Source organism: Talpa europaea (assembly GCF_964194135.1).
Source record: "Talpa europaea genome assembly, chromosome: 15".
Taxonomy (NCBI): domain Eukaryota; kingdom Metazoa; phylum Chordata; class Mammalia; order Eulipotyphla; family Talpidae; genus Talpa; species Talpa europaea.
This window is the reverse complement of record NC_140083.1, coordinates 72529271-72548983: the sequence shown is the minus strand read 5'-3', so window position 1 is coordinate 72548983 and position 19713 is coordinate 72529271. Positions and strand designations below refer to the sequence as shown.

The following is a 19713-nucleotide window of genomic DNA, read 5'->3' as shown; positions in this document are numbered from 1 at the left end:
AAAAAAATAAAATGAAAGAATAAAAAAAAATCATCATTTATTTGAAAACATCATTAAGACTTCAAGGAGTGGCTTTGTGTTGGGAGTTGCCAAAAACAGCCAGGTAGCACACGGATTTGTGTGTGTGTGTGTGTGTGTGTGTGTGTATAAATTCCTTCACCATTCCTTTTACTCCTTTCTGAATGGACTCTGATTTAGCTTTTTTAAGTTATGGATCACCAAACTGAATGCCCAGTGTATGAAATCTGATTAGTACAGATTAGAGTTGGATGATTGCCCCTTTGTTCCAGAAGCTGCGTATCTATTCATGCAGCCTAAGATCATATTAATTTTTCTTGGCAGTCACATCATAGTTGACTTTGGTGAATGCTGGACCCATATGTCAACTGAAACCTCTAAATCATATGTCTATGAGACTGTGTTTTCATTTAATGATGGTGCTACTGAATCATATCTCTTCTATCTTATACTTCTGTCATTGGCTTTCTGAACACAAGAGTAAGATCTCAAATGTAACTCTGTTAGATTTCGTGTTCATTAGGCCCAGTTCATCTTTTCAGCCTGTCACTATGGATCCCAACTGGTCATTGGTGTACTCAGTGACCTTCGAAATTTTATCGATAACTTCACATTTTTAATCATATTGTAAGCTAGATAATCTACAATGTTGGTTTTGGTTACTTAATTTATCTGAAGATTATTTAAGAGTGTTTTTTTAAAAAACATGCAAACTATCAGTTTCTAGTTTACTGTATTATACAATAAAGTATTCACTGTTTTGGACTCTATCAACCTTTCCTTCATAGCCAAATCACATTGTCTTGTTTGCATAACTCCTATAAGAAGAATGTGTGTTCCATTGTAGGTTACACAATTCAACATTCATCTCTTAAGTTTGTTGGTTGATGGTGTCAGATGCTTTTTTGCGATTAGGGTACTTTGAATGTAATGTGTCAAATCTGAGATAAATTTGTTAAAGCTTATAAAAATACTCTAAAGTCTTATCTTTATCAAATTTTCCTTGTTTTTCTCAAACTTTCTGCCTTATTTGTTTTGCTGCCACATTGTTTAGTGCATAAATTTTCACATCTGTTGTATCTACTTAATGGATGGATCCTTTTTTTTTATTACTGCAAAATATCCTCCCTTATTTCCCTCTATTCAAGCCATTGGTAAATTTTTGAACAAGACAAGGACAATAATCTGTAATAGAGCTCTCTAAGCCATAATAACATGAGGGCATACATAGTCAACAGGTCTTCTATTAGCCGTTCTCAAACACCCTCACCCCAGGGCAGGATTTATCCGAGTTTTTCATTCTCTGCTCTCTTCCTAATTATTTGAGGTACAGGAGACACTGGAGGCAGAAGAGGTAGATGAAAGAGATGGGAGAAAGAGACACAAATTCTTAGTGGGACAAAGGAACAAATACGTGAAGGAGTTGGTCAGAGCAAGCAGTAGTCATAATATCCATCCTCTCCTTTCTCTGGAAGAGATGAGATGGCCAGATAGCTCCTCTCATATATCCCAGGGTCATCTATATCATAACCCCCATGCTGAGAGCAGTGTTTGATTCAGAGTTCAGTACACAGAGTTAGAAGACCTCGGTTCAAGTCCCGACTCTGACATTTATAAGTTTTCTGGCCTTGGACAAGTCACATTACCTCAGTGAGCCTGAGGTTTTCTGTATCAGGAAAATCAGATGGTGATACATACTTTAGAAAGAAGTTGTGAGGATAAAATCAGAAAATGCCTGTGGAAATATCTTGTACAATAGGTCGCAATAGACTGCATTTAATCAATTCTAAGTGAGTTCTCTGATTCTTCAGGGGTCTGCAGACCCTCTTTGGAGGGTTTTTGCTCCTCCTTCAGGTTTCAGCTAAGGTGCAAGTAGAAACTGAAGGGAAATCAGACAGTGGCTCAGTGAATGTGGTATGCAGCTGAGTGCAGGAATGGGGAAGCGCTAGGGAATAGAGACTTAGGGAAGGACATGCCCGGGGTAGCTTAGTAGAGAATACTAAACGTGGGAAGAGAGAGCCACAACATCACCACCACCACTAAAAACCATTGATTAAGCGCGTCATAATGCAACACTCTGGCTAAAATAACTTGAGGCTTATGGGATGGTCTTTGCACCATTCTAGCATTTAAAAACACCAATTCTGGCACTCGAGTGGCATGGAGAAAAGCAGGCAGGCAGAAGTCTGGCACCATGAAGGAGACCCCTCCAGTGCTTTCCTGGGCTCTGGAGGGCAGCAGCTCTGTGGCTGCCGAGCCCTGACCACAGGAGAGTGGAGGAAGTTGCCTGCTTCAGTGGTGGGGACAATGTAGAGTCCTTGGGAGGAAAATCATGAAAGACTGAGTCCAAAAAAGGGACTCAGCAAGTTAGGGGAAGAGGCAGCAAATATATCCTGAGGATACTGTAAGAGGAGGGGTGGAACCTGAATGAATGAGTCCTCCGAAAGCCAGGACGAAAAGTGCAGGCCCAACTTAGAGGACAGAACGTTACCTGTGGTGTGTGTGACTGTGTCAGCTAAGTGTGTCTGCATGTGTGTGCGCACGTGGTATCAGCTATTGAAGATCTGAGGTTTGAATACGTGGGAAGGTAGAGGGTGAAGAAATAGTAATTCTAATGTAAATACAAGGCTTAGGTTCTGAGAGACCTTTACAGATAATCTGCAGGGAGCTGGGAGGTGAGATGTAGTTAGCAATAACTTACTCTGGCATCCTCCCACAGGGACTGTGAAAATTAATTAACCTTCACAAAGTGTTTTGCACACTGAGAATTAAGGTACCACACTAGAGTAAAACTTGAATACTCAATTCCACTGGGGTTCCAGCTAATAACACACAGGCCAAGACCTTTCTGCTATAAAATATTGCTTGGTCAAAATATTTTTTCTTCTTCTCTCTCTCCTTGGCCTCCTTTTAGGAACAAAATCTGTTAGGATTTCAAAGGGTCTCAGAAAGTCATCTGGTCAACCCTCTAGCTTTGTGTTAAACACATTCCAGGAAAAAAGTAGCTTCTTTCTTTCCTAAATAAAGGTGCAGTCTTGACCTTGGACAGGACGAATGGTATTTCTTTACACTTTAGATGAATTGCAGGAGCTAAAACTCAAGGTACTACTTCAAAACCAGTCAGTGACCTTGGAGAGCGATCATTGCAATTCCAGGTGTTTCTGGGCAGGCGGGGAGCTCTGATCCACATGTCTCCTGGTTTGAAAAGCCTGGTGAAAGTCCAACGTGCAAAGAGAAGACTCTCCTCTACCTGGGGAAGATGGAGCGCGTAGAAAGTGCTCCCAACCCCTTTGTTTTGCATGTGAAGAAAGCAAGAGGTCAAAGTGTAGTGACTGTCTATGGCCCCTCAGGTTCTCAGAACAGAGGGGAACCTGCACCTCAATTCCCAGCCCATATTCCACCCACTACACTGCACAGCCCAAGCACCCTGAGGTTTAAAACAGACAAGTCCACACGTTTGTATTCAGGATCGATAATGATCCAAATCCTTCTGCAGTCTGCCAGTTCTAGTGGGGGGACACCATCATAGCAAGAAATGGGATTGTACTGCCTGAACTATGTGGGCTGGAGAAGCCAAGGTCATGGGAGGGGCATGGCTCCCTTACTCACATCTCCCCACATACATGATCAGACCCTGGACCAGAAAAGTCTCAGCCAGTCTGCTATTTGCCAGAAAAGAAAATGGAAGCAATTTCAGTCTCTGCTGGCTTTGTGGTTGGGAGAAGGTACAGAGGAATCCAGACTCAGCACCGCCCCCTGCCACCTTCTTCAAGCAACTGCAATCTCCCAACAGCAAGGAGATGCTTTGACTAGAAAAATCCTGTTTAGGGTTTTCTTGTTGCCCTGCAATCAGGGCAGTTTCTCTAATTGCCTGTCTATCTCTGTCTCTTTTATTGTCTCTGTGTCTCTCTCAGAGCTGCACACACGCATGTACATCACTCACAGCAGCACACTCACACATGGTTAAAAGAGCTGAATAAAGGAAAACCTAAGAGTTTGTAGAAAATTCTGCGAAGGTTGTGAAATTGCCAATTGGATTTTCAAGATGGATGGGTTCCCTCTAATAAGATTCTGCCCCCTTGTATAAACCAACCTTGCAGCTTCATCCCATCCTAGAAAGCAAGCCATTTTTCGTTAGTCAGGTTTACAAATCATGCACACCATGACCTCAGAGCAGACTGTCCTCACCTTTCGCGCTGCTCTCAGGGCAATGTTAACAGCATGTTTCCTCCCAGATAATAACACCCCAATAGAAAACATGTGTTGGGTTAAGCCACATCATCTGAGCCTTCACCGAGAACATCTTACTTTCACCCTAGAAACAGGACTGAAATTACAGACTGGAAGGGCACCCTGGGGTGTACCTTTGGCAGACTGAGATATTCTGGAAGAAAACCCCAGACAATATTTCCAAAGTGTGGTCTGTGGCCACCTGGATCTGCACCCCCAGACCTGCTAAGAGGCACATTCCTGGACCTCCTCCCTGAGACATTCAGATTTCGATTCTCTGAGTGGATGGTTGGTGGGGGGACCTAGGAATTTTCCCTTTTAATCATGATGTTTTGGTAATTCTGAAGTAAGCTGGCATTTGAGAACAACACAGCTTAGTTCTTTTACAGGTGCCTTGACAGAGCCACCTGCCATATATACCATATTTTATATGACACTTTATTTGCTCCCACCTGGAGGGAACGCCAAGGAAATGGAGACCCCTCTCCCCAAAGATCCCCATGTCGCTGTAGCTCTGCAACCCAGAGCAGCGATTCCTGGGCTCAGGATTCTGGGTGGCATAGGTGGGGCTGCCCATTAGGCTGGGGCACTTTCATTCCCTGTCTGGACACCACCCCAGAGCACAGGAAAATGACTGTAAATAGAGGAGTCTGGATAGTGCTTGGGCAGGGGCGGCCATTTAAGACTCCCCCCAAGCTCCCAAGAAACTGCCAGAGGCCTGACTCAGTTAGACAAGGGACAACTGTGCAGATGAGGAGTGGATTCCAACGGGAGTGTTCCTGAGCGCTCAGTCTGCGTGTGGGTCTCCCATGACACGGGACAGGCAGCCTGGGGTGCTCCCGCGGGGGGCAGAGCTACGGAGGATCCATCAGGCACTGGCAGAGCTCAGCCCCTGGTGGCCTTTGCTCTAGAAGGCACGTTTCTTCAAAGAGCTCAAAGCGCTCCCCACACACTGCCCACTCTCTCCTTACCCCAGCCTCGGGTTAGATCCCCTAAAGAACCCACTCAGGTCCACTGATTGATCAGGTTCCAACTCAGGATGATTTATAAATGCAGCTTCGAGCCTCTGCCCCAGAGAGAGTGAAGTGGGTCCTCTTGGGTGGGGCCCTGGCCTCCCCTAGTGATGCTGGCTAAAGGACCAAAACCTCTGCTGCCTCCAGGTAGCCCCTTGTGCCGCTCTTGGAGAGCTCAAGCTTTTTTTTTCCAGAAAAGGTACTTGGGGAGGATGCTTTCTGTAGCAAAGAGATTCCTGATTCTGACAGCCAGAGCTCTGATCCCCACTTCCTTGGAGAGGAGCGGCGGCATAGGGGACCTCACTCTGAAAGTCCAGTGGACACGGGGACTCCTATGTTTGACCGTGTCCACCCCTCACCCCACAGCTGTGGCTACCATCCCTGGACATACAACAACCACTGAACCCGGGGTCCCAGCTCACACCTCGGGCTTCCTCAGCCTCTGCCTAAGGGACAAGGGGTGGGGGGCAGTGAGTGCCCCAGACTTGCCTCCTGTCCTTAGCCTCAATGTGAGATTAAAGAAGGGAAATCTACAGCAGTGACGTAAGGCAAGTTCCATTATTCCTGACAGTGTTTCTCAAGTCTACCAAGAGGCCCCTCAAACACTCAACCTTGTTGTACCCGCCTCCCTCCCAGAACCTGGAGGTGAATGGGAGAGGAAACTGGGGGGGGGGCCTTGCTCACTCAGCAAAACTGTAGCCCTGAGGGGCACCACCAGACCTGGGGCGTTGGGGCAGGACATTCCCTCCTGCCTGACCAGGTGAGGTCAGACTGCCCTGAGATCACGACCCCTCTCCCCGGCTCTCCCTGTGAGAGAAGGAATCAAGGTGTGTGGCTTGGTACAGGAGGCGGAAGCAGCAGAGGCCACTGCTGCCAGCGGCGATGCTGGCAAGTGTTTCAACACGGGAATTTTCCGGAAGACTTTTTGGTGGTATTTTTATGGGTATAAGCTCTGCCTCCTCAGTGTGATCATAAACCCCTCACAGATGGGTGCTTGGTGTTCTATTAGCCTAGCTGAGAGCCTGGCGCCGAGGAAGTGCTCATTAAATGTGCTCCCGGTGACTGCGGCTCGCAGCCTGGTGCCAGCCCTGGCGGGACATGTGGCAGCAAACCAAGCTCTCGTGGCACTCTGGAGCAGGTCTGCTTTCCCAGGTGGAGCTGAAGTGTAGACTTTGTATAGAAAACTCAGCTTATGGGGGAGCCTGGGGGACGGGTAGTTTCAGGAGGCCCCACACGACCTCCAGCCCCCTCCCTCCAACAACCCAAGCCAGCAAACTCATCTCCTAGAAGACGTCCCAGAATCACCGAACCCCACCGAGTCATCTGTGTTGAGTCTCATTTAAACAGTCCACACCCTGCGGGGTTTCCACCTTCTTATTTGACTTCTGAGCTGCGAGGCCTCTTCCAGGCCATCTGGTCTGGCCACATATTACTCAGAAACAGATGTGACCAATGTTTTTTTTTTTTCTTTGATAGAAGAGAATAAAAGAGACCCTAATAGAAAATGCCAGAGCTGTTCACTTATAAGAGAGGAGAGCACCTTTTCGTGAATCTTTCTTCACTTACACATTTAAGTGTGTAAGTGAAGCATTTCTTCCATTGAGTCACGATCATGAACAACTTATCTTTGATGACAACCACAGGGCCTAGCCCCCTCTGGTTGGCTTGGAGGCATTGCAGGACATAAGACAGACAGGAAAGCTTGCTCTGGATCTGCTTTTCACATGTATGTACAGGGAGCATGGGAGATGGGGTACCCACTTTCTCAGGGCGCACTCCAGTTCGTTCTTTTCCTCGTGAGCTTCTTGGAGCTGGGAGAAGATTCTGGACAGGAAATCCTCGAAGTTGGACAGCAAGTGAGGCTCGTCCTTCTTCAGCTGCAGCCAGAGTTGCTTGACATCACTTTCACTGCAAGAGAAAGAAAGACATTGATGTGAATGTGGAAATGAGGTTTCTGGGGAATGCAGAGATACCCAGATGTGAAACTGAGGGCACCACTGCAACAATGAAGACAGGGACTAACATTTATTGAGCACCTGCTATTTGCTAGATACACCGTACCTGTTAGCTCACTTTCTCCTTGGGGTAACCTAGGAGGCAGCGTCTTCGACCCAGTTACAGATGAGGAAACAGAGGGAGAAAGGTGAAATAAGCTGTCTCATGTCACTCAACTGGCAAATGATGAAGACGTGAGTCAGACTCATGGCTGTCTAGCTCCGGCACTGGCCTCTGTCACCACCACACGGGACGGCTCGGCAGTCCTGGCTGAGCTGGCCCTGAGCTTGCACAGCCATGACCTGGGTGCAGCTGAGAATGCCAGGAAGAAGTCGGGAGGATGGGAGCTTGATGCATGTGAGGACAAAGGAGAGGGCTGGTCGCCCCAGGAAGGATGCTCCTCACAGCTGAGAGGTAAAGACTCCCCATCTGATGGATGGCAGAAAGCACCCATCGCTGCGGGGAATGGGAGGAGAATATGCAGCGTCCTGCTGTGGCCTGGGGGCACTGGAATCACTGACAGGCCAATGGAAAGGAGGGAACGGTCTAAAAGATGTGTGTGCACAAGGGAAGACAAATAATCAGGAGGAACAGAGGCGGCAGAGAGACAAAGACACAGTGACATGCCCAGTACCCCCCACCCATCTGCCCTAAAACAGGCACACTGGGCTCGTGTGTGGCACAGCCCAGAGACACACAGGGGCATGCTGATCAGCAAGGGGAGGAATAGGGAGGCCCATGCCGAGGACTCTGTTCTCCCTTTCCAGAGAAACTCAGCAATTACAGCCAATGAGCAAACTGAACCACAGAGCAATCTGATTTTTACCCCGTTAAATGCTACAAATCTATGATTTGAGGGTAGCTATGACCAGGAACCCTCAGAATAAAGAAAAATTTCTTTGAGCTTGTATAACAAGTACCATATTTGAGAAACCTTCCTCAGAAGGGATGCTTGATAGCCCCATGTCAACTTTGTTTTTTTTAAAGATTTATTTATTTATGCATACAAGAACTGGGGTACAGGCCAAGGTATGCAGGGTGAGAGGATTCACCAGAGACAGAGTGGGGAATAGAACAGGCAGACTGACTTAAATACACTGCTGAGGGGAGCAGCAGGGGAGACAGGAGAGGTCTGCTGCACCATGTGGGTTTCTCCCTGGCCGGGGATCGAACTCATGCTGCGGTGGCTGTGGATAGCTTCATAGGTTGCATCTTAACCCCTTGCGCCACCAGGGAGGCCCACCCCATGTTAACATTATGCCCGGGACATTGCTCTCTGCACCCAGCAGAGGCCCACTGAGAAATGAACCTACCTCTGGTTGGTTATCTGATCATCTATCTAATTATCCCTCCCTCCCTCTTCCTTCCTCATCCCATCCAAACATCTACCAACTCATCTAGACCATCCATCCATCCATCCACTCACCCACTCATCCATCCATCTGACTGTCCATCCATCTGTCTACCCACGCACCCACTTATCCATCCATCCATCCATCCATCCATCCATCCATCCATCCATCCATCCATCCATCTACTCATCCAACCATCTACGCAACAAGTACATATATCTGTTGAAAACCTAGCACTGAGATGGATAATGTGAGGGAATATGGGAAACAAGAGAAGGGGGAAAAGAGCTCCCTGTCTCCCAAGTGAGTTCCATTTCCCCCACACAGAACATGCAGAGGCTGTCTGCTGGGTACAACGAGGATGGCACAGAGAATACAGAGAATAAAGGGCCTCAGGGAGACGATGACCTCCCATCAGCATGGCAGGTTATTCCCCCCCGTGAATACAAATGCATATAAAATCAAGGTCCACTCTGCCAGACTAATCTGCTGCTCACATCTGCCAGGTTCCTCTTAGAGCCTGCGGACAGCCAGTGGGCCAGTGCCCCAGTGAGACTTGCAGACCCACCTGCCCTTTGTCCTAGCTCCTTGAACCACTTAGTCATGGCCACATCACTGCACCCCAGATTTCTGGAGTAGGGACAAGTCTTCCCACCATGGATGGAAATATATAGCAAGGGGCCATCGCTGCCAAATAACTTGGTCAATCAGACCACCCAGAAGAGCTGAGAGCCAGATGTCAGCCCACAACTTCTGGGCCCCATGGATGCTACTCCTTCTGGAAGGATATAGGAGTTCAGGGACAGAAGGGTTTCTGGGAGGTCAATCAGGCACATCCTGCTTCCAGAACAGCCCACAAACCCCTTTGGTAGGTAAAGTCTTTAAAAACCTCTGAATACTTCCCAGCATCCTTTCTTTCCTTGCAGGGGTCTCCCACTTTGGGCCACTCCCTTCTCTTTTAACTTCAGAGGGGACAGAAGTTGCTGTTCACCATCTTCTGCACATCAGTGACCACCCTTAGCCCTTCCACCCCCTCCCTCAGAGTAATCTCTCCCCCAGAACACTCAGTTTTCATAGGCCATTGATGCTGGTTCTCCGTGAGACGTCTGGTGAACCTGCTAGGCTGCCAGGAAGGAGGCCGTCCTGGAAGCACCGGTGGTGAGAGGCGCCATCCTCCAACACCACACCTGGCTCACCACACAGCCTCTCCTCCCCAGCTCTGGTCACTGAGCAGTCACTGTGCTCTGGCCTCTGTCCTTGGAGAAACTGAGGCAGATGTTTGCCTGAGAAGCTTCCACCTGCACACACCCCACCCCCACGCCATGCTCAGCAGACCCACACTCACACACCCCCTAACCCCAGCAAGGCCTGCTGCAGAGAGGCCACCCCCAGGTGCTGGTGTCCTCCCACTTCCTGTCCAGAGCTGCCCAGGGCCTCTCTAAGCCTCTGCCTGCCCTTCCTTGCCTGGCACAGACTCTTGCCAGGCTTTCTTAACTCTGGCACAGTCCACCAAGTCGTTGGCTAAAAACCCTCCCAAACTACAGACACTTCCCCTGGCCTGCAGGCTGTGGGCAGGCCCCGCCCCCTCTTGCTTCCTCTTTGGCATTTTCCACCATGTCCCTCTCTCCTGGTCTGAGGACACATCCGCTCCCATGGTTAGGCCACTCCCACCCAACCCAAGATCTGGAGGCTCCAAAATGAAAGGGGAAAGCAATGGGGAGCAGGAGGGCTGGAAGGTACTGCATGTTTTTTTAGGTTACAGTCTGTTTCCCACCAGCTCCAGTATCACTTTTATTTTATTTTACTAGTTTGATTTACTTTAACATTTCAAATCATTTTAAATGTCAGAACGTATATCCACACCTCTTTATTCCCAAGCACTTTTCTCCAAAAAAGAGAGAGCAATGGAGTTTTTACGCTTTGTTTGACTTTGCAGCTGCATAGACTCGTCAGCTGAGTTACCAAGCAGACAAATGGCAGACCGGAAGAAGCTTCCTGAACAGCCTCGGTTTGGCCCAAGGATACAACGTGCTCCTTTGTGGGGAGCACGGCGTGGTGAACAGGGGCACACCATGGCAGAGGGCAGCAGGTGTGCCTGGCAGCCCTAGAGACCCAGGGTTGGCTCTAAAGAGGTAGAAATGCTGGTGAGCAGATGGAACAGGAAGCCTCAGGCAAAAGCCTCTGGTGAGTGAGCCCCCCGGGGCCAGCTGGGCACTGCACTGTGCTAACATACTGACAGGACAGGGGAGAATGAAGGAAGAGTGCTTCATGTTTCTCAGGAGAAAAGGGCTGGAAAGCAGATGCAGACTCCCAAGGCCACGACCCATAGTCTCCACAAAGGACAGGCTGAACAGAGCGTGTCCCTGGCTGACAGCACAGAGCCTGGGCCTTGCACTGAGGGCTGCCCAGTGTTCATGGTGAATGGGGCAGGGGATGGCGGGACTCTTTAACTGGGGCTCATCCCCCAGATCCCTCATCCCCCCACTGTCACCACTTACTCTTCCAAAACCTTCTGGGCGCCAAGTTTATCCATCAGCATCTGGAACTGAGCTTCCTCATCGCCGTCCATGGCATCCGCTCCCCCTCGGGACTGGTACACCTTCTCTTCCTGCACCTGGGCCTCCTGTTCACCCACCTCTCCCTGACTTGGCTGCTTCTGGCTGAAGAAGAAGTGACCTGGGGGTGCATAGCACAGGTGTGAGTTAGGCGATGCCCACCCAGGAGGAGCACTTGCTCAGTTTCAGGAATTGTTTGAGATTCATCTGAGTGAAATAGAAAGGAAACCCCATATAGTAAAGATCCTCGGACACCATGCTCTGGGTTTTGTCTTCCCCGCTTCCATGAACTTCTGCCCTAGACGCTAAAACCTGGATGAAGCAGAATGCGTGGCAGCACCCATGGCCCCTCCATGGTTCTCAATTGCTTAAAATTGGCTTAGAACCAACGATCTCCTTGTGGATGTCTTCTCCGAACAAGACATTCCAGCCTGGCTGCCCGACCCCCTGCTCTCATGCAGCAATCCTGCCTCCAGCACCGCTGTGCTTCACCTTGGCAAGTTACTTACCACTTTCCAGTGCACCTTCTCTGTCCTCATATTGCCTGTCTTAACAGTAACCTGTCTTATCCTTTCAAATCAATGAAAGGTCCCTGAAGGCCAGATAAGGCATCAGACATGTCTGAGTAAACTGCATGGCACTTGTAGGAGGCAGATAGATGATAAAATGTGCCTGCTGAGTTTTCTGACCAGTGCCTGCTCCGACCACTGTCTGATCTGAGGGTGCATCTGATTTCTTTAGCTTGTTTGTGAATTTCAGTCCTCCTTCCTTCTGGTTACCTGGGAAAGGCTGGTCTATTCAAACCCTTCTAGAAATGCCTGATAGCCAATACCCTCAATTGGAGACTCCACCAGTCTCAGGCTGGAGGGAGCAGTGCAGTCACCCCACTTCGGTGTCAAGGAGGAAATGAGAGGCTGAAATCTCACCACAGCACCCTGTTCACACCAGGGCCTCCACCAGAGCTTCCCTTCACCCCCCTGGCCGTTCTCAGGCAAGAGGGGCTTGGCAGTGAGGGTGTGGTGGGCACTGAGACGGTGGTGCAGAGGGCAGCATGCAGACAGGTAAAAAGAGGTCCCAGTGACCCAGAGTCTGGGAACTTCAGGAGCTCAGAAAAGCTTGTGAACCCCCAGCTCAGGCAGTGCAGCAGTCAGCAGAGCAATACCTGGGGTCCCAGCACCCATCAGAACTTACTAAACCCGGTGGTGAACTCTTCTGGGGTCAGAAAACCATTGCCATCAGCATCCAGGGCATCAAACACATCCTCCAGATCCTCCAGGCTGAGTGGCAGCTCCTGGTGCAGCCTCTGAAAACAAGAGGGTGCCAGTTAACACTTTGATGACTGGGGGTTACCCTGGGCTTGACAACTGGGGGTGGGGCTGCCCTGGGGACACAGAGCCTTGTACCAAAAAATGTCTAGAGTTTGTCCCATTGAACAAAAGCCATAAGCAAACTTCTGAAGATCACTTTGCCATCTTTCTCCTACTGTGTTTTCTGGAATGTCTACACTTGCAGGGTGCCTACTAGGGTAGGCAATTTGTTAAATGATTTCGAAATAAGTATATAAATGTGGATCTATTTATGAATATCATTTCTATTGACAAACATGAACATTTGAATTTCATTCTCAAGACACTCCTTTGAGGTGTGCCTTATTATCCCCATTTTATAGATGAAGCATGAGGTTCAAGAGCCTGACCCAAGGTCAACCAGCCAATGAATGACATTGCCAGAAGTCCCACCCCTGTGCGTGCTCATCATAACTACAAAAGATGGAAACTGTAGGACTGAATCCTAGTGCCCACACGTCATGGGGTTGTAATGTTAAATGAGCACTTGTGTCACAGCGTCTGGCATACAGCAAGCATTCAGTAGAAAGCAGTGGGAAGAGAGGGACACACACACACACACACACACACACACACACGCATGCAATGACCCACCCATCTCTCCTGCTCTGCCCAAGCCCCTTTCCGCCTGCCAGGAGCTGCCGGCGTGGGTCGCACCCTCAAAGCCTACCCAGATGGAGGACCGTCAGGTCTCCGGGCCCCAGCATCACATTTACAAATTTCTATGAACATGTATTTTGGTCCTTTCATCTGAGGGGCTGTTGTATAAGCCCCTTTTTCCCTCTGAGTGACCCACCCCCTGGCACTCCAGTCTCATACTACCCTTGCTCCTTGCTGGCTCTCCACTAATTTCTGAGAGGATGCCAGCAGCCATTGGATTAAGGTATTGATTCCTCAACAGCATTTGTGTTTAGGGCCAGACTGTGTGTTGCAAGGAGTGAAGATGCAACCGATGAAGCTGTCCGCAGACACTGCAGCACGAGTTCGATCCCTGTCCAGGGAGATACCCACATGGCGCAGCAGACCTCTCCTGTCTCACCCACTGTTCCCCTTAGCAGTGGGTTTCAGTGAATCTGCCTGTTGACTGGTGAATCCTCTCACACACACCCCAACACACCTCTGGTCTGTATCCCAGTTCTTGTATGCATAAATAAATAAATCTTAAAAAAAAAAAGTATTTGTGTTTAGAAGGGACTGGACAAGACGTCGTGAAGAGGTCATAAATCAATGGTGGATGTGAGTCCTGGCTGACCAGGGCCACATAAGGGTGGAAGGGCAGGACACACCGCGGGGATGAGGACAAGCGGCTGAGTTGTTAGTGCTTCCCTCCTGCCTTGTGCCTGACGTGCAGCAGCCCCAGGCCGAAGCCAATTTGCATAGCTGAAGCAAGTGTCCTCTTATACCCTAATAATCTGAGTCTCCAAATGAGGATTCCTCAGGGGAGTTCATTACATCCCAGCTGACCCTCCCCACGTCTCCCAGTCTCCCAAAGGACAGCTGCAGACATTTGCCAGGGTGGAAGTGACTGACAGCTGAAGCCAGTGAACACGGGGCGGAAGGGAAAAACATATAAACCCATGTGAACAATAAAGAAGAACTGGCAGGTGTGAAAGCCCATAACATAACTTGCAGGAACACTTGGCTGGATCCTAAAGCTAATCTCCTAGCTGATAAGCCATAAAGTTTAATTTGGCAGGTACGTGCATTAAGGGAACTGTGATGCATTACAAAGTGGGAAGATAGGATGATGTGGAAGCCATTTAAAAGAACTGAATTAAACATGAATGAGGGCTTTTTTTTAAGGATGGGGAGTGAGTGTGTGCAAAGATTCTAGAAGTGCATCTGCTTAGCATACAGCAGAATCTCTGGCTTAGGAACAATCCATAAACCAGCTGTCTCAAAAATCACAATATGACAATGTGGGTTGGGGACCGAGTCAATTTTGTAACTATCTGAAACAAAAGACATTCCACTGGAGGTTGGAGAAATCTGAGTTCCCATCTTACCAGTCCTTGGGATAATATTTCCTCCCTCCCCACCCTCACCCTAGGATTGCTGGATCTCATCTGAAAGGTAACTTCTCAGCCACCTTTCCCGTTAGAGCTACAAGTAAGGTAGAAGGAAACTACAGAGGGCAGCGGGACCCTCAATTTGATGTTTACCTTGCCAGTGGGATCCAGGAAAGCTACTGCATACCCCAACTTAGGCTACGTCCCTGAATCTACACCCCGACTCTAAATCCTTTTATTATCTGTTATCCCAGCCCTTCTTGTCTGCAGCTAGAGTCAGTTCCCACTTTCTGTTGTCAGTGATGATAGGAAAACAATAGTATATCCTTCAAGTAATTTTTATTCTTCACGTCTTGGCAAATGCATCTTAAGCCTTCTCTGCAAACTGCCCCATGCCAGATTCTAAAAACTTCCTACTGACCCTACTTGAAAAATCTTTTATTCTGAACCATAACGACCTCTTCTTTATGTTTCTTCTCAGCCTGCAGAGCATGCAAAACCAACTGATTCTGCTTTTGTCCCCTGGGTACCTGGTAATGCCTACATTTTTAACTAACTGAGGTGAGCAGGTGGAAGGGGACAAGATTATTCATTCCATGCCACAGATGGCACTGAAACTTGTTCAGGTCATAGTGGAGATCAGAGCCGGAGAAGGAAGCACTTTTCCATTCAGGGCTTCAGCTGGCATCTGAGGACTCTCAGACGTGTTCATTCTGGGATGCCCCCACCGAACCCCCAAGGTCTCTCTTGCCAGCCCCCCAAGTGTTAGGCTTCCAGAGATGCAGTTTCACTTCCTTGCCCATCTGGAAGGGCAGGCAAGGAAAGAGAGAACTGAGCAGAAGTCAGCTCGCCTGTTCCTTCTCCCCACCAGCCAGCTCTTTAGGACAATGAGTTTCCTTTACACACCAGCCTCTTCCCCCAGCTTTACTTTCTGCTCCAGAACCCCTTCCTCAGTAAGCCTCTGCATCTCCCCAGGTTAGACCAGGCTACACAGGCGCCCTGAAATACATTTATCTCAGTCATAAGTCCTATCTCAGTTTGCAATTTACATACAATTGATACATGTGACTGGGTGACTGTCTGCCTCTTCACTGGAACCGGAGCTCTGAGAGCAGGGACCCTATTCATTCTTATTGTGTCCCCAGGATCTAGCCCAATGTAGAGACACATGCAGTGTTTAGATTAATGCTGAATGAATGAGTGAAAAAATGAGTGCACATGAATCATCACAGGGAGCCTGTACCCCATCTGGGGAGCCCTGGTCTGGACCCCACACCCTGCAGATACAGACCAGCTTTGCTGCTGCTTATGCTCAGCAAGGTCCTATGAGCTGGGCATTTGCCAGAACCTGGATCAGGAAGACATCCTGCAGCAGCAGTGCTGAGGACTCGGGCACCAGAAACATAGAAAAACGATACCTCTGCTGCTTGCTGCTCTGAGGGCAGACCCCTGCATTCCTGGTCACCAACTCGGTGACATGTTTCCTGCAGCTTAAAGCGGCAGCAAGGTGCACAGCTTCAAACACATCTACGTGAAATTAATTAAACAGGAATCAGAAAGGGAACCATCCTGAGGCCCAGATTTAAGTCTCCTCCCATTAGAACTGCCTCGGGGTCCCGTTCAAACCTCTGTCCCAGTACCAACTCTCTTCCCTGCGGGAGGCCCAGTCATGCCCAGTGTCTTCAGGATGAGAACGTGAGATCGGGGAGGTGGGATCTACCTTTACTTGGCCTTGATTGCTTGTTTCAGGATGATTGTTTGGTGTAGACTCAAGTTTCTCAATTGCTCCATTGACATCTAGAATGGTCAGTTCTTTATGGGGGAGAGCCGCCTGGTGCATTATAGGATACTTAGCAGCATCCCGGGCGTGAGGTCCAAGGAGACTGAGGAGGGATGTAGTGGAGCTGGCATGTCGGGACTTGATATCTCGGCTTCATGCCAAGTCCTATGCAAGTGATTGTTGGCACAATGTACACCTTACAGTTTCAGCTCAACATGCCCCTTCTCCCCGTCACTGGAGAGTGGGGCCATGAGGGTGGTTGGGACACACGCAGCAAAGCTATGAGTGACCATAGGAGTGTGGCCCAGTGTTGACCCACCATAAGTGCAAATTCCCTTTTCTTTCTTTCTCAACAGGATAATCAGGAGTTCAGCATGCCCTTGAAGCCACCACCGCGACCCAGGAGCAACAATGACCGAGTTCACAGACAGGGCTTCTTCAAAGCTTTCCTCAGGACACGCTCAGCCTGGCTTCCATGCTGAGAGGGACCTGGGAGTGAGTTCCAGGGACAGAAAAATCTTGGGGGTCAATTACTGAAAACAGAGGAGACCTGAGCTCACCCAGGCCTTTTTCCTCAACTTGTGCAACTACCAGATACAGAATTACTGTGGGGAAAGCCTGAACTGTCCCCCCATCAGGGCTGGGGAGAGAAACAGGCGTCACCTTCCATCCAGGTACAAGTCCTAGCTCTCCAGCTACATGCTGAGAGCAAGGCTGGGGCTGACACATGAGGCCTTCATTTCATTGTCCAACTTTAGGATACTTGGAAAAACTAGATCTAAAAAAGAAAACCTCACCATTGGAGGTGAGGTGAGCTCCTAATAGCACAGCTATTGACAGTGAGTGATGAAAGGGTCTGGGGAAAGAGGTGCTTTGACAATGCTGGAATGGATCAGCATTTTATTTACTCACATCTGGGGGAATCCTGACCACAACATGTGAGACTTAAATAAGACACTGCAAAGAACTTCCGGACACGAACAGGGTAAGACCCCCACACACACACCAAAAATCAGGCTCATCCCCTGTTTCTATATGGCCAGTGAGCGAAGAATGATTGGAAAAAAATCAAAAGAAAATATATGATGATCTATGAAAATGATACAAACTTCAAATGTCAGTGTCAATAAATAGAGTCTTAGTGAAACAGTCATCTGTTTGCATATTATGTAAGGCTGATTTTGTCTAATAACAGAGTTAAATAGTCATAATAGGGATGTGTGGCCCCAAAGCCTAAAATGTATTCTCTGGCCCTTTACAGAAAAAGTGGTGGGCACTGAGTTGGCAGTCTCTGTCCTGGACACACCAAGGAGGGCGTCAGTGTGGCTGGATTCAGAGAGGAGTTTACAGGTGAGGCGAGTTCCAGAAATGCCATCCTCCCTGGTCGCTGCAGCTGACACTGCCTGTCCCCAAGGCACACAGCCCGCAAAATTGTCTTTGGCATTGAAGGTTCTGCACATTTTCCTTGAGTCCCTTATGCTGCTATCACCAGTTTCCACACTCCTGGGGAGTGACTGAGTCAGAGAGAGGAAATACCGCCCCACCAAGTCTGCCCACTGGTAAAGACCAGAAAAGGAATGAATAAGGAGATCTGTGTTTGGGCTGATACCGCCTTCCAGGGCTGGTGACGGCATCTTTTCTATTCAAGATTCCACCTCCAGATGGACAAGCCCTCAGGCAAGTTGGGGCCCATGCCTTTGGGCACTCCAGGCAGGCAGGCCCCTGTGGGGCTCCTCTTACCTGCATGTCGCTCCTGGCGATGAAGCCTTTGCCCTCGGTGTCACAGGTACTGAAGAACTCCTGTGCCTTCCTGAGCACAGCCAGCTCTTCAGGCGCCAGCTCCTGGGTCTCCATTCTCTCCATGCTGCAGTTTCCGCTCCCCTTCTGCCCCCGGGGTCTGGCGACCCCTCTCCTGGGAAGAGTCGCCATGCAGATTTGTCGATTTCTTTAAGTCTTTTTACAACCTGAAAGTGGAAAAAGAGAGAGGTGGATGTGGTGGGGATGGAGTGAGGCTAGAAGAGAGTGAGAGGGGTGAGAGGGAAGCACAGAGCCCCACCAGTGCACCCACATCTCTTAGCAACCACCCTTTTTTTTTCACTTTTTTAAAATTTTATTTTATATACATTTTTACATCATTTTTCATTTTTGCACGATGTATGCATTTTCATCTTGGTTATATTCCCCTAACAATTGCACCCTAATCTCTTTTTTATTTTGACCCTAATCTCTCCTCCCCTCCCCACTAGTGAGTTTCTGGTTTATAGTTGTTTGTTGATTTTGATTTTTACTTTGTATTCATTAGTCTTTTTCCTGGTCCCTTTTTTAGGTTTTCTGAATTCCTGCTATGAGTGAGACCATTCCGGATTTTTCTTTTTCTTTCTGGCTTATTTTGCTAAGCATGATCCCTTCCAGCTCCATCCATATTGCTGCAAATGGCAAGAGGTTATCTTTTTTGATTGCTGAGCAATATTCCATTGTGTATATGTACCACATCTTCTTGATCCAGTAATATACCACCTCTTAATGAGCAGAAGCTCTGGACAAGGGGAAATGTGCCACGATCGCTGATAGATCTGTCAACCCGTCAAAGAGAGAAGAGAGGGGAAAAGAAAACAGATATTTCCAGACTGAAAACAATCCCTCCTGACTGAAATAAACAACAACAGGACCGATCCTGGTAGACCAACTTCCATTAACTGAGTGTTTACTTGGAGGCAGGCACCGAGTCATGGTCTTCATATGCTCTGAAACAGTTATGCTCAATCTCCATTTTATTGAAACTCAGGGAGGTTGAATGACTTGACAAAGGCCACAGAGTGGTGAATGCAAAAGTTGAGATTTAAAAAAAAAAAAGTTGAGATTTAAATGCACGATCAAGTTGAGATTTTTTTATTTTATTTTATTTTATTTTAATAACTAAATTTTATTTTATTTTATTTTATTGTTTTGCATTCTTGTTAATTTTTGACAGTACAGGATCAAGTTGAGATTTGTTATATATATATATATATATATATATATATATATATATATATACTGCTGTTCATTTTTGTACAATGTTTGCTTTCTCCTTGCTTGGTATGGCCAAGGGCAGAGCACTCTGCTCATGGAGGTGCACTCTCCCCTGCAGCAATCACAGTCAGCACATTCCAGCACATTCCGGGTGAGCTCTGGCCCCCTGCTCTACTCTGCAGGACTGTGGGCTCTGCAGCTCACAACTGGGTGCTAGACTTGCCAGGCCTGGTTGGGTGCACCCAGGCTGTCTTCAGCCAACACAGTATCACAAATCATACACCCCAATCAGATTCTTCAAGCCCCCTGAGGAGTTTTCTCAGGATGGAAGGTGATGGAAGGAGACAGGTAGACACCTGCCAGGCTCCACTGCCACTTAAGTGACCACAAACAAGTCAACAGC

At 48.3% G+C, this 19713-nt stretch overlaps 1 protein-coding gene across 1 annotated transcript in view; it reads right to left on the bottom strand.

Annotated features, from left to right (window-relative positions):
- The window catches only part of CRACR2A (calcium release activated channel regulator 2A), a gene marked incomplete at both ends in the record, with an annotated part of 56900 nt that extends 38739 nt beyond the window's left edge, over positions 1–18161 (bottom strand). The window contains 4 exons of the mRNA XM_084256108.1: positions 7023–7169; positions 11107–11284; positions 12355–12466; positions 18039–18161. Coding sequence (XP_084112234.1) covers positions 7023–7169; positions 11107–11284; positions 12355–12466; positions 18039–18161 — 560 coding nt within the window. The remainder of the gene's footprint in view (positions 1–7022; positions 7170–11106; positions 11285–12354; positions 12467–18038) is intronic.
- Positions 18162–19713: the final 1552 nt, after the last annotated feature.